Source organism: Xyrauchen texanus, chromosome 45 (assembly GCF_025860055.1).
Source record: "Xyrauchen texanus isolate HMW12.3.18 chromosome 45, RBS_HiC_50CHRs, whole genome shotgun sequence".
In the NCBI taxonomy this organism is placed as follows: domain Eukaryota; kingdom Metazoa; phylum Chordata; class Actinopteri; order Cypriniformes; family Catostomidae; genus Xyrauchen; species Xyrauchen texanus.
This window is the reverse complement of record NC_068320.1, coordinates 8,117,021-8,130,391: the sequence shown is the minus strand read 5'-3', so window position 1 is coordinate 8,130,391 and position 13,371 is coordinate 8,117,021. Positions and strand designations below refer to the sequence as shown.

The 13,371-nt window shown below is 40.9% G+C and overlaps 1 protein-coding gene across 1 annotated transcript in view; it reads left to right on the top strand.

Annotated features, from left to right (window-relative positions):
- The window catches only part of LOC127637423 (thyrotropin-releasing hormone-degrading ectoenzyme-like), a 162,296-nt gene that overhangs the window by 79,000 nt on the left and 69,925 nt on the right, over positions 1–13,371 (top strand). The window contains exons 5-6 of the mRNA XM_052118465.1: positions 9,258–9,412; positions 12,080–12,193. Coding sequence (XP_051974425.1) covers positions 9,258–9,412; positions 12,080–12,193 — 269 coding nt within the window. The remainder of the gene's footprint in view (positions 1–9,257; positions 9,413–12,079; positions 12,194–13,371) is intronic.

The following is a 13,371-nucleotide window of genomic DNA, read 5'->3' as shown; positions in this document are numbered from 1 at the left end:
AGAGAGCAGAGCGAGAGGGAAGAGGGGAGGGGGAAAAAACAGGGGAAGACACAGGGGGAGGGGAGAGAGAGAGAGAGGGCTCATCCGCCCTTGGAATCGCCACCATGTGGTCCTCCGCGAGTCGTACGGCTTCCTCCAGCGACGCCGGGTGGTGGCACTGGACCCACTCCGCCGTTCTCCTGGGCAAGCATTGGACAAACTGCTCCAGTACCACCTGGTCGACAAGTCCCTCGACGTCGTGGTCCCCCGCAAGCAGCCACCTCCAACAGGCGTCCCGGAGCCGTTGGGCAAACGCGAACGGGCGGTCGGACTTCTCCAGCTTCATACCCCGGAAAAGTTGGCGATTTTCTTCCGGGCTCCGACCAACCCGTTACATGATGGCCCTCCTCAAATCCATATAAGCCAGGAGGTTTGTTGCTGGCAGTTGTTGGGCCGCGAGTTGAGCTTCCCCGGACAAGAGAGGGACTAGGCGGGCTGCCCACTGGTCTTGCGGCCAACCCCAAATTTCTGCGATGCGTTCGAACAGATCGAGGAAGGCCTCTGGATCATCTGCTGGCCCCATCTTCTGTAACATGTGCGGGGGCAGCGTGGCACGGGTGTCTGGGGTCGCAGCTGCGGCTGAAGTGGCCTCCTGGCTGAGGAGGCTCCGGATTGCGAGTCGGTCCTCTGCTTGAGCCCGCATGATCTCGAAGAATTGACGATCCTGGTCCTGCCGGAGCTCAAGCAGGGATTGTTGGTGGCTCTGATGGAGTGTAGCGAGGGACTGGAGCACTTCCGCCAGCTGGGAGGACTCTACGGGGCGACCCTTCTCCATACTCTGAGAATTTTCCTTTGTCCCAGGTTTCGGCACCAGTGTAACACAGCTCCCAAAGGATGACACGTGGAACAGCTTCTTGCTGAAGGTAAGGATCTGTAATTAACACAGTTTTTATCACACACACACAATTGTACAGCACACTTTCTCTGTAATTGCTGGTCTGGGTGTAGGCACTCTCTCTCCCGAGGCTCTGTGGCTGCTGCACTTTTATGCCGCTCTCCCCATGCTTACTGTAATTAGACACAGGTGTTAGACATAATTTAGCTCAGGTGTAAGCGCCCTTACCGCTTTTCTTACCCGAAACATTTATCAAGTGGCAAAAATTTGGTTGGTGCCTAACAGTCTGTGATCATGTGTACAGTCACATGATGTCCTCTTTGAAGCCAGAACTCCTTCATAATGTCAAATCTTTGTAACACCTTCGCTAAAAACAAGCCAGACACAGTGCAACAAATGAAACAAAATGCAGGTGAATCAAGACGCATTTTAAAACTTGAAAATGCAGCGGTCCTGCATGAGAAAAAGCGACGCATGTAATAACACATTCAGTGTGAATGGCCCCTATCTCGTCCATCTGTGTGTGTCTGAGATGTAGGCCTGTTTATCATTGTTTACACAAACCCGAACCCAAAGTCATACTTGAAAAATGGACCCAAACCCAGCCCAAAACCTGTGGTTTCTGGGGTCATGTTGGTCCCAGGTCTGGTTGCAGACCTTTTCTGGTGGTGCTGTGTGCAAATGTGAGTAAATAAAAGTGTTAAACATGTGCATACACTTCGCTCTTCACTGTGAAGCATTTTGGGACATTTCAAAATAACTCTTGTTTCTATGTGTATGAGTGTGTTCTGACATGATGTATGTCTCTGTTGACCAGCATGCTAAGCATGAGTTTTGATCACGTCTTGACTCCTCTGAGCTGTATTGGGAGTTTAAATTCAAGTGTGTTTGACAGGTGTGTGTGTGTGAGAGAGAGAGAGTGGAATACTCCTCAAACTGTAACACACTGACATAACATTCCCACATGAAAATCATGCTCTACTGCATATGAACTAGAACAGTGCTCAGGAAGTAAAACCAAATTATGTGGTTTCTTTTAAGTCTAATGTCATGAACATGGATTCCAGGTAAAACTAGGAGATGCAAATGTAATTTATCCATAAAACTACTGTTCCCAGGAGGGAAAAAGTTACAACTCATTAGCAATGTGATATCAAACACTCTGAACATACACACACACTGAAGAAACCTCTATTCACACCTAAAAGGCAATTGACGCACGCCCACCCGGCAGGTCCCCGCATCTTCACACTTGATTTCCTAAAGAGTGCAACATTAGAACTAATTTCTCAATCCTTCAGGGCAGCACAATTGATCAACCATTGTAGATCTTTGTCTCTTATCTAATTCTTCCAGGCCTTGAAAGCAGACTTCTTCTCCTTGACAGCGTGCTGGACATCCCCATTCCACCACCACACTTGCTTGTCACTGAACCGTGCACCAGGTTTTATCGTTCCAAGGACCTCCTTGACACAGGTGTAATTTGCGTGGCTATTGACTCCTACATGTCCGCTGGTGACCCACCAGGATCCAGTTCCAGCCTGCTGAATGCCTCCGTTATGCTGTCTTTCAATTGATTCATTCTGAGTGTGTTGTTGTTAGTTGCTGCTGCTGCGACTGACCATGTAGATGCAAGTTGAGCACGAGTAGGCAGTGCTGTGGGGCCACATTTTCCGATGGGATGACTTTGGTGTTGGTGACCATTTTTAGATATTGCAATTTCTTGAATATGGTGTTTGCGACAGCCAAGTCCTTTACATTCACACATTCCAGGATATGGCCAACTTCCTTGTTACCACCATGCACCCATTTGAAGCCATCGCACAAGTTGCCAACATGTCCATGTAGGTTGCAGATAAGGAGACACTCCTCATCATTAAAGGTTCAAAGGTGTGCATTGAGGCTGCCCCAGAAATCATATTTTTCTTGATCAGTGCAACCGGACTGGGGTGCATAGCATGATATGATCTGCAGAACAAGACTTTGTCTCAATCATGATTGAGATTAGGTGGTCCAATACACGCTCTATGCCCAAAATGTTATTGTGATACTTCTGGCTCACAACCACAGCAATGCCGCTCCTAGTTGTCGATGTTCCATGGTAGATCAACTTGAATCCTTCCCTATGAATCTCAACTTTTTTCCTTTCCACATAGTTTCTTGGGCGCAGGCAATATCGATGTTTCTCATTTTCAGAGCATCAGATAGTTATCGGCTGTGCCCAGTCATCATCCCTATATTGATCGATCCAAGTTGTAATCATTGGATTAGCTTCTTTGGCCTGCCTCGTCCTGGTAGCCCTTGCTTGCATGAGATATGACGTACAAATACCACCGACTGGCTCATCGCTCTGTCTGATGTTGGGGTGCCATTTACTGTTTACTGAGACCAAAGGTCTCGTTGCCCAACCGGCACAATGGGGAGGAGGTGATAGGTCTAAGCTGGTCATTAAAGAGTCACATTTAAAATGGCTTTCCAATGAGTTTAGATGCACTTCTGGTTGAATCCATGCTCACACCCAGTTATATTAGAATAGATAGAACAGATACAGATAAGTTTGCTGTGGCAACAGATACAGACACCGATACAGATAACATTTTCCCAGCACACCTCTAGTACTTATATATGCAGTGTACATACAGTGTACTTACTGATGAAGTCTACACACAGAGTACTTACTGATGTAGTCTACACACTGTACACTTAATAATGCAGTCTACACACAGTGTGTGCTTCTCATTTCTGAATTTGTGCATCCTTGGTTTCCTTTCCTTGCTTCCTAGTTCCACCCTCATAGGAAATGAGGAAAGGATCCAAGGAAAGGAAATGATGCTGGAGGAATCGAAGCAAGATGTTTTTGTAAAATTGAATGTCCTGCTCACTCAGGCATCACTTAAGAGCACCCTCTTTGCGCAGCTACATTACATCTGAGGGCTTGCTGTTACTGCAAAGGTGAAAAAATGTTGTGTCAGATGTGAATGGGGAGGATAATTAATGTGTGCGTCAGGTGTTTCAACAAAAAAAAAGTCTTCAGCATATGATGCTCCTGTGCTTCCTTTTTCAAACATCCATATTACTTACTAATGCCTGTAATCTCTGTAAAGAAACAAAAGTTTTATTTTTATTTTGTTTGTAAAGTAGTGTGGTATCAGTTTATTGTGTGCCTCTTTACTGTTACACAAACTACAGTAGAGGTCAATTTGCTGTGAGTAAATGCAGACTGGCTGATAAAACCACTGGCTGATTTTTCATGATTAGAAATCATTGTTGTCCCACTGTTCCCTGACACACTCAGCTATATTGAGCTCTAACAGAGAAGAATACTGAATCTGCTGAGTGTGAGCGTATGTGTATGCGTGTGTTTGTGTGTGAGCAGGTGTGTGTGACTGACAGAAGCTGCTGAAAGTAAAGATTCATGTTCACTTCCTCCTGCCTTCTGCAGTTGCCCCAAGAGCCGCTCACCATAAAACAGCCTCAAAGAGAATTACTGCACACCTCCAAATACACCTGAATCACCTCAGGCTCTATTGTGTTTGTTTGTGTTTGTTTGTTTGTTTGTTTGTTTGTTTGTTTGTGTGTGTGTGTGTGTGTGTGTGTGTGTGTGTGTGTGTGTGTGTGTGTGTGTGTGAAACAGTGATAAATAATTTCTTTAGTGGAGGTTCTGCTCTCTGAAAACACAAGCTGTTTGTTTATTTTGATCTGCTTTTGCGGCAGAGTCTCCTGGCTTTCACAATGCCCCTGTCTGCACCTGCTCTTTCTATCTTTCTTTTGTCTCTCTCTCTCTCCAGTCTCCTTTAATAACTGATATGAGACTGAATGTCAGGCAGAGATGAACAGATGAGAGAATTTCTCTAACTTTGCATCATCATGATTTCTGCAGGTTACAGCGCTCTGACAAAAACATTATTTTCAATCTGTAACATCCAAAACTGCAACATGAATATAATGTCAATCATTACATTAAAACTATGGTAAATGGTCTGCACTTATATAGCACCTTTTTTAAATTTAGTGGTTCTACAAAGCACTTTACACTGTGTCTCATTCACCCATTCTCTCTCTCTCTCTCACACACACACACACACACACACACACACACACACACACACACACACACACACACACACACACACACACACAGAGCAAAGCTGCCATTGGGAGCAACTTGGGGTTCAGTGTCTTGCCCAAGGAGACTTTGGCATGTGGAGTCATGTGGTTCGGGAATCGAACCGCTAACCCTGCGATTAGTGGCCAACACGCTCTACCATCTGAACCTCAGTCACCCTATGATCATCTTTGAATTAAATTAATGAATAATTGCATTCTGGATTAAAGATAAATATACATTATATTTTCCTTACAAGAAAGGTTAGTGTGTGGTACCATGGTGCATTGAGTTAATCAGATAAAACCATGGTCATTTTATAGATTATGCCATGATACTGAATGACTAACACAATAATTAGCTCCATTATTGATACTCCAATTTACCTCTAAGAATTCTATATAATATTACCACCATGTTGGTGTCAACCATCAGAGTTAATGTTTTGATCATGTGGTCTTGTTCTCTACCTTGTATACACTATATACTTTTTGTATAACTGTGTGGTTTACATGAACACAAACATAGTCTTGGTCTGGATCTGGGTCTAAGCTTATGATCTATCACAAGACCAATCTATTTTGATATTGTATCATTACAACACAGTATCTTAATCATTACAGAGAAGTTGCAAGAATTGCACAGCTCTGAACGGCCGATTATCAGTTGTGACTCAGTGTTTGGCGAATGCTGCAATAAACTCAACATTTTATCTTTCGATTCGTTAAAATGGATTGTCTGGTTCTTGGTCTTGATCTGGTCTCCAACTTTGATTGTACTCTTTGTCTCTCTGTCTCTCTCTCTCTCTCTCTCTCTCTCTCTCTCTCTCAATCCAAATGTGCTTTATTGGCATGACAAACAATACAATGTATTGCCAAAGCATTTGCAATGTTTACAATGAATCTTGAACAGATGAGAACAAATTATAGTATTACTAAATAAAAGATAAACAAACATATCTTGTAGAATTCTGTGTGTGTTCGCCTGCATGCGTGCGTATGTATTTGTGCATATGAGTGTTTGTGAGCGCATCGAAGATTGGTCAACTCTTCCCTCTTTTTGTGGCAGGCATCGATGTACCATGCCGCTAGTAAAATTCAATCTGTTCTGCCACCTAATAACTACTAAATTTGTGTAATACTGTCTAACTTACTGAAGTCAGGGCAAAATGTTTCAAATTTGGGATATATTTCAAGTGTTGCTCTGTCTCTATATCTCATCCTGCTCTCTCTGGGCAGCCAATTCAGTCATGATTCAGAAGAGGGGCCCAATACTTAGCTGCCATATAACGCATAGGTTCTATGACTGATTGGAATATTTTGATCAAGATTCTAATTGGTATTTCAAATTGTATAGATTTTTTGATGGCATAGAATGCCCTTATTGCTTTCTCTTTCAGTTCATTCATGACCAAGCTGAGGTTTCCAGTTGCAATTATTTTTAACCCGAGATATACCACCAAGGGTGAATTTGGGTCTCTTTCCCTGACATCTGGGTCTTTTATAAAATGTTAGTAGTTTAGTTTTGTTAGGATTAATATTCAGGGTCCATGTCTCAAAGAACGTGTGCAAGATGTCTAGGTTCGGCTATAGACCCTCTTCTGTCAAAGTCAGCAGGACCACATCATCTGTGAACAGCAGGAACTTTATTTTGTCATACAGTGTGAGCCCAGGTGCTGCTTATTGTTCTAATAGTTTCGCCAATTAATTAATGTAAATATTGAAGAGGGTCAGAGATAGAGGGCAGCCCTGTCTCACACGCTGCCCTTGAGTGAAGAAATCTGTTTTTTGATTGCCAACATGATAGGCTTTCGCGACAACGCATCATGCAAATTTTTCGCTCGAGTTAAAAAATGTAAACTTGCTGGAATACGTGAATGAAACGATTTCACGTGTTCGAGTCGCCCCATTCGCACCGTCCGGCGAAAATTCACATCTATTCGCGTCCATTCGTATCTTTGCAGTGACTTTGTATGTAATCGCACCACGCGGAAAAAAAGACAGTGGAACTTTAACAATCAATTTATTAAATTAGTTCGTAAGTCATAACAGCGCAAGAACACAAGATAACAAGGCACATGTATAGATAGATAGAAATGTGTCTTTAGCCAGATGGGCATTGTTAAGGCTAATTTTATACTTCTGTATCGAACCTACACTGCATGGACTTAGCAAAAATAGTGGCTGCATGTGTTCCAGTGAAATGAAGATGTCTGTTAATGAGAATCGTTAATGCCCCACCCCACTTCCTTAATGTGAGGTTATTTACCAAAATATTATTTACTTCATGCTAATTTGAATCAGTTAATTTAAAGGAAGTATGGCTAACCATGGCAAATTTGCCATCACCATACTCGTTATGATCCATGGAATCTATAGAGAGCAGTCACAGAACAATAAGTAAAATTGATCAACATTATAAGCATTTTTATACATTTCATTATTTATTTATTTTTTACCAGAACTTTATAGGTACACTCAGGGCACAGTGCTGATGATGCGTACAGAGTTTCATAACGTACACCAATGTGTTCGTAAAATATACCGACACCTGAAAATGGTTGGCACAGTAAAATTGGATGTCATTTGACTCGTTATGCCCCAAGAAATCTAAAGAGACCAGCCTCTTGAATTGAGGCTAAACTGTTCAGATGTTATAAGCAAAAATGCCATTTTTCATATTTCCTGACCACTAGGCGGAGCTGACCCTCAAGTCATTATGGCAATGACAAATCCACCTTTTTCCTGAACGTGAAAGTGTTCCACGATTCTCCTGTTTTCAATTTCTGGTCTCCAGAGTCTCCAAGTTTGGTGTCAATATACCTAAGTGTGGCGAAGATCCATTTGGCGTGCTCGCCATCAAATTCATTGAAGTGTTATTCGAGAACAGTTTAGTCTATCAAAAAGCTTTTAAGAACTTTTTGTCCCCAGTGTCCCTAGATGATACACGAAAAATGAAGTGCAAACTGGAGTTACGGTCTAGGAGTTTAAAAAATATATTTTTGGGGGGGAAATTAAAAATGACGTAAAATCTAGATGGAAATTGAAACCATGGTATGCATTCAACTCGGCATAGCCCAAGGAATCAGTTGAAAAAATTATTTTGATTGAACCTTACGGTTCAAAATGTATGAGCATAAATATAAGTGCAATTTTGAACAGTTGGTGGTGCTAGAGCGTTGCAGTTAGAGACCCCAAATTTGGGTCACTTACAGATCAGAGTGTCCTCTATTATTGTGCCAAATTGTTGAGTTCTATAGACTTCAATGGTGGAAGAAGAAGAAGAAGAAGAAGAAGAATACTAACGAATACAATAGGTGCCTATGCATCTTCAGTGCTTGGCCCCTAAACAATCCTGACAAATACCTTCGGTGCTTGGCCCCGAATAAAACAGTAACAATGACAATAAAAATATAATTAAAATAAGGTGCCAGGTAATGAATGAAATAAAATAAAAGCTACAATAACAGTAAACAGTCTACAATTTACAATAGAATATGCATTTAACAAGACATTATGGACATTAAAAATATGGTGACAGATGTACATTAATAACCCTTGATTATGTTCATTGTAGTGATGTGTTTCTGAGGTTGTGCAGCTCATCTCTCTCTCTCTCTCTCTCTCTCTCTCTCTCTCTCTCTCTCTCTCGAAGAGCATTAGTTGTGTAATTGCGCTGTGACTGTATAAAAGCTCCATTGAAAGATCATCAAGTCTCTAACCTATATAGCACATTATCAGTGGCCATTTAAACCTGCCCTCTCTGATACCTTAAATAGAGAAGTTATACTGTATTAGTATCTCATTCTTGCATTGCTCTTTGGTTTATCTTCACCTCTTGAATGAACTCAAAAGCCTTCTCTCCTTAAAAGTGACAGCTTAATAGTTTTCAAGTGCGTGTGTAACTGTACAATCCTAAAACAGACTCCTCATTATCAATGATGTTTGTGACTGCTGTTCTCTTTTAAAGCTTTCTCACACATTGTTGTCTCCTCCACGCCACAGCCCTGCAGCTGCATCAGTCGCTATGACGATTGCAATTTCTCTTTCAAACCTCTGCAGCACATTCAGCTGAAATCAGAGAAACATGGAAATAATATGCACACCTTCAGCCTGACTGATAATCATGTTACAGCTTTAACCAGTTCCTCTTCCTCTTTGACTCATTATAAGATCTGGATTTAACAGTGCCAGAGGTTTATCTGCTTCCGTTCTCATTGGTAGATGAAATCATTGTTGGTCCCAGTCATTGACCTCTGACCTTGCTCTGTGTGTGCAGATCTGCTGGCCGTGCCGAAGCATCCCTATGCAGCCATGGAGAACTGGGGTCTGAGTGTGTTTGTGGAGCAGAAGATCTTATTGGATCCTGACGTCTCCTCCTCCTCCTATCAGATGGAGCTCACCATGGTTGTGGTGCACGAGATCTGTCACCAGGTAAAACAATCATTTACTTCACATATTTTGATGCTCACAGCTTCAACTTCATCTTTCTGTTGTAAAAGAGTTTACAGCAGCAGTATCATAATGCAATCTGTTAATAATAAATCATAACGTCAAATTTAGTCCAATCATGTCAGTAGATCAGTCAGGGTGTCTTGTCTAGAATCTGCTGTTGTTCGTTACAAGTGCTGCACCTCGATTAAGATCCACGACTTCAATGAGGCCTGCAAATCACTCATTCTGTTTGAGAGTCTAATACACGGCAGTTCCTGCAGTGATTTATATTCAATGCTGAAGATATCTCTTTTCAATGTGACGCTGTTAAACCATCACACACTTTAAAACTCTCCAGTGCCGATTCAGTATTTCCTGTCAATGCTGTTTATGAGGGTTAAGGTACACAAGAGATTCATAATCATATGAAATGGATCACCTCTCAGATCTGTCTGATTGATGTTTTTATCATCTATTTCCAAAGGACAGAAAAAAGAAACACAGAAAGAATAAAACTTCAGAAGTCACAGAGTCATTGAGAGAGTGAAGATGGTCAATTGTTCAGTAAAAGAGCTGACATGAGCAGATGTAGTTGGACATCTTGAGAATTTGAAACAGCAGAGCTCATAGAGAAAGTGCTTGTGTCCAATGGAATGGTGAAAGAAAATATGTTTTCTTTTCTCATCCTTCATCAATTTTTTCTCTCTGTCCTGCTGTCTATAGACTTGAGGTGGAAGGGGGGTTTGCTTTGTTGCAGACTGTTAGACTGTATAAACTTGTAGTCAGGGATAAAACTTTTTTTGGCTAAGAAATTATGTTCATAAAGGGACTTTCACCCCACAAATGCACAATCTTCATGAATTATAAAGGAAACCATGCTAATATTATTCCATGCATACCGTTATTTTTCAGCAGCGTTTGTTTGCACCTCTTAAAGTGCTGAGAATCTTCTTTTTCCATTTCTTTTGTTCTGTTGGATTATTTATGAGCTTGCTGGAGATGTTCTGCACTCACCTGTATTGTTCTGGATTCATCTTCTGAATAGTCTTCCTGTTGTGTTGCTGAATCGCAGCTCAGCATTGTGCTTTAGCTGGTGTTGCATAGATAAAAAGCTCAGTCAGTGGGTGAAATGGCGTTTGCAGCCCACCGCCACCGTTCTTTTGTTTTTCTATTCTTTATTTTCTATCTTGTTCTCATTTCTCTTGCAGATAATACAGATCTGTCTGAACTCGGTTAGCTTTATACAGTAAAATACTCTCACAGGAAGCATAATATTGTCTGAGAAACAGAAGTAATGTGCATATTTGGTATTTTTAGAGCTGAAATCATTTTGGATAGCTCAGATTATGCTGTTCTCAGCAGATAAAAGTACAGTTTCATGATCAAGAATAATTGAGGTTGGGGTAATAATATTGACCAGTTATACTTTTTAGTGTTTTCAGTCAGAAAACTGAAATACAGTGTGTCGACACTGCCCTGCAGTACATCTACTCTGAATTCACTTCAACACCCAGTACTGTTATCTATTACAACACACTTACCATAGGCTGTTTTATACGTCACAGCTCTCTGGAGTTTCCACTTATGTTTATGTTTTAATTTGTCAACATTTTATCATCCAAATTGCTTCCTAATCCCATCCACATCACCACTTCAGATTGCAATTTCGATCTCACGTCAACATTGTCCTATGGAGTTTAATGACACACTGCTGATTGGTGCAGCACTCGAGTTTAGATCATCAGAGTTAGCTAGATGCGTCAGAGTGGGCAGGGCTTGTGTTCATGTGACCTATTGATGGCTCATTCATTGAGAACACATTAGACCAGCCTCATACAGCGCTTATTCTGTCATATATGATAAGTTCTGTCTGTGAACTAATAACTGGCATCTGATGAATCAAATTTGTATCTCGTCACTTGTGCCAGCTGCTGCAGTGAATTGATTAGTGAACGACAGGCTGTTTGCTGCTCTGCACTGATATTGTAAAAGTTTATGCAGTCTCTCTCTTTACTGGCTAATTTTAATGTCATGTAATAAAGCAATGTTGGTAATAGGGATGCACTGATACTCTTTCTCTTCCGAACCACAAAAGGTGAGCTAGTAGGCTACACTACCATTCGATAATAAATTAATAGATAAGCAGTATGTTGTTTTGGAGTCATGTCAGTGCATCTGCCAGCTAGATGCAGGCCTGTTTCTCCAACACCTTTTGGAGCTTCCAAATTGTGGTACCCATTCACTTGTATTGTATGGACCTACAGAGCTGAGATATTCTACAAAAAATCTTAATTTGTGTTCAGCAGAAAATAAAACAATGTCATTCACATCTGGAATGGCATGGAGCTGAGTAAATGATAAGATAATTTTCATTTTTGGGCGAGTTATCCGTTCAACTTGCTAGATGCAGTAAAGACAATTTAACTCTATATTTTATGCTTACACATTCTGCTAACTAGGGGCAACAACAAGTGACATTTTGTCTGTCTTTTGCTTACTATATCAGTCAGTTGCTTTGGTAGTGCTGCCCACGGTAAAATCTCATTGGTCCAAAATCCTGCTCCACATAACTTTAAACATCAGATATGCTATTTTCGGTTTACACAAACACTGATTTCTATACTGGTGGCACTTTTTTCTATTAATGCTTCATGTGTTATCTTGTAGTGGTTTGGAGATCTCGTCACTCCAGTTTGGTGGGAGGATGTTTGGCTGAAGGAGGGATTTGCTCATTTCTTTGAGTACATTGGGACGGATTTCCTCTTTCCAAAGTGGAACATGGTAAGAATATTTGTACATTTCAGATGAAAATATATCAAATGAAAAGAACTGTATATGGAAAAAATATGTTCCGCTTCCTGTGAGGAAATCCAATGCACATCTGTTTGTGACATTAAAGATTACTATTATACAACCTACCCACACACACACTTACACATGGAGAGAGCATCTTGATGGCCATATGCTATTCAGATGACTGAACCTTTAAAAGCAAGAACAGTTCTTTAGTGCTTATCGCAAACAAGTTCTTGATCATTTGTTAATATCTCAAGAGTTCTCTTGATTGTGGAGAAAACAGTAGATTTCTGGACAATAGATATTTCACATCTTCAAACCTCTAGAACCTGAGGAGAAAAGGGGTGAAAATCAAGTGACTGGGTACACTGTAAAATTACACAGACCTAAATGAATCTAAGGTTTCTGTAATACATTCTGAGCAACATTCTTTCCTGTATCAATCATTTTTCAAAGGATTTAATGGCTCAAGTAATATGATTCATGCTTCACCTCATTTTCTGCATCCGTATGGGTTCACGATTGGAGAAGAACAAAGCATGCCTTCAGTTCTCAATGGTCAGTCATCTCAGTAGGTTCAATGTTTGCTCTGCAAGTTTTATAACAACCAAAAATTATGAGGCCATTTGATCTGACCAAGTGCGCCAAACTGCCAACTCCAACAACTCATGATATTCCTGTATTATAGGATGATAAATACACGTATACTCTTGAGAAAAAAATCTCAAGTGGGGATTCATGAACAAATGAAGTCAAACACCTTTCATGGCTTCAGTCACCATCATCTGAACATTTTTAATGCATTATTGAGGTTCCTAGAGGTCAGAGTAAGATCAGGATTTCCACCTTTTTGACTGCTCTGTACGAACATAGCACTTTTCTTTGTAAAATCCAACTTTAGTTCTGTTACACAAAAGCAGCTTCATGAAATTAATCTGAGAACAAACAGTTATTCCTCTAGGGCAGCTTTTGTTTGTGTGTAATGTTGCTATCAATTAGCATAATGCTATTCTAGTCCAGACAAAACACCCGTCTGCTTGAGTAAGCCATAATGCAGCTGTTTTGAAGAAAACACTTGAAGCTCCACTAGTCAAATTAAATGAGTATGCAGGTCATCAGCATAACAAAACCTAACACAGTTATCTGACGTTTACTGTCACTGA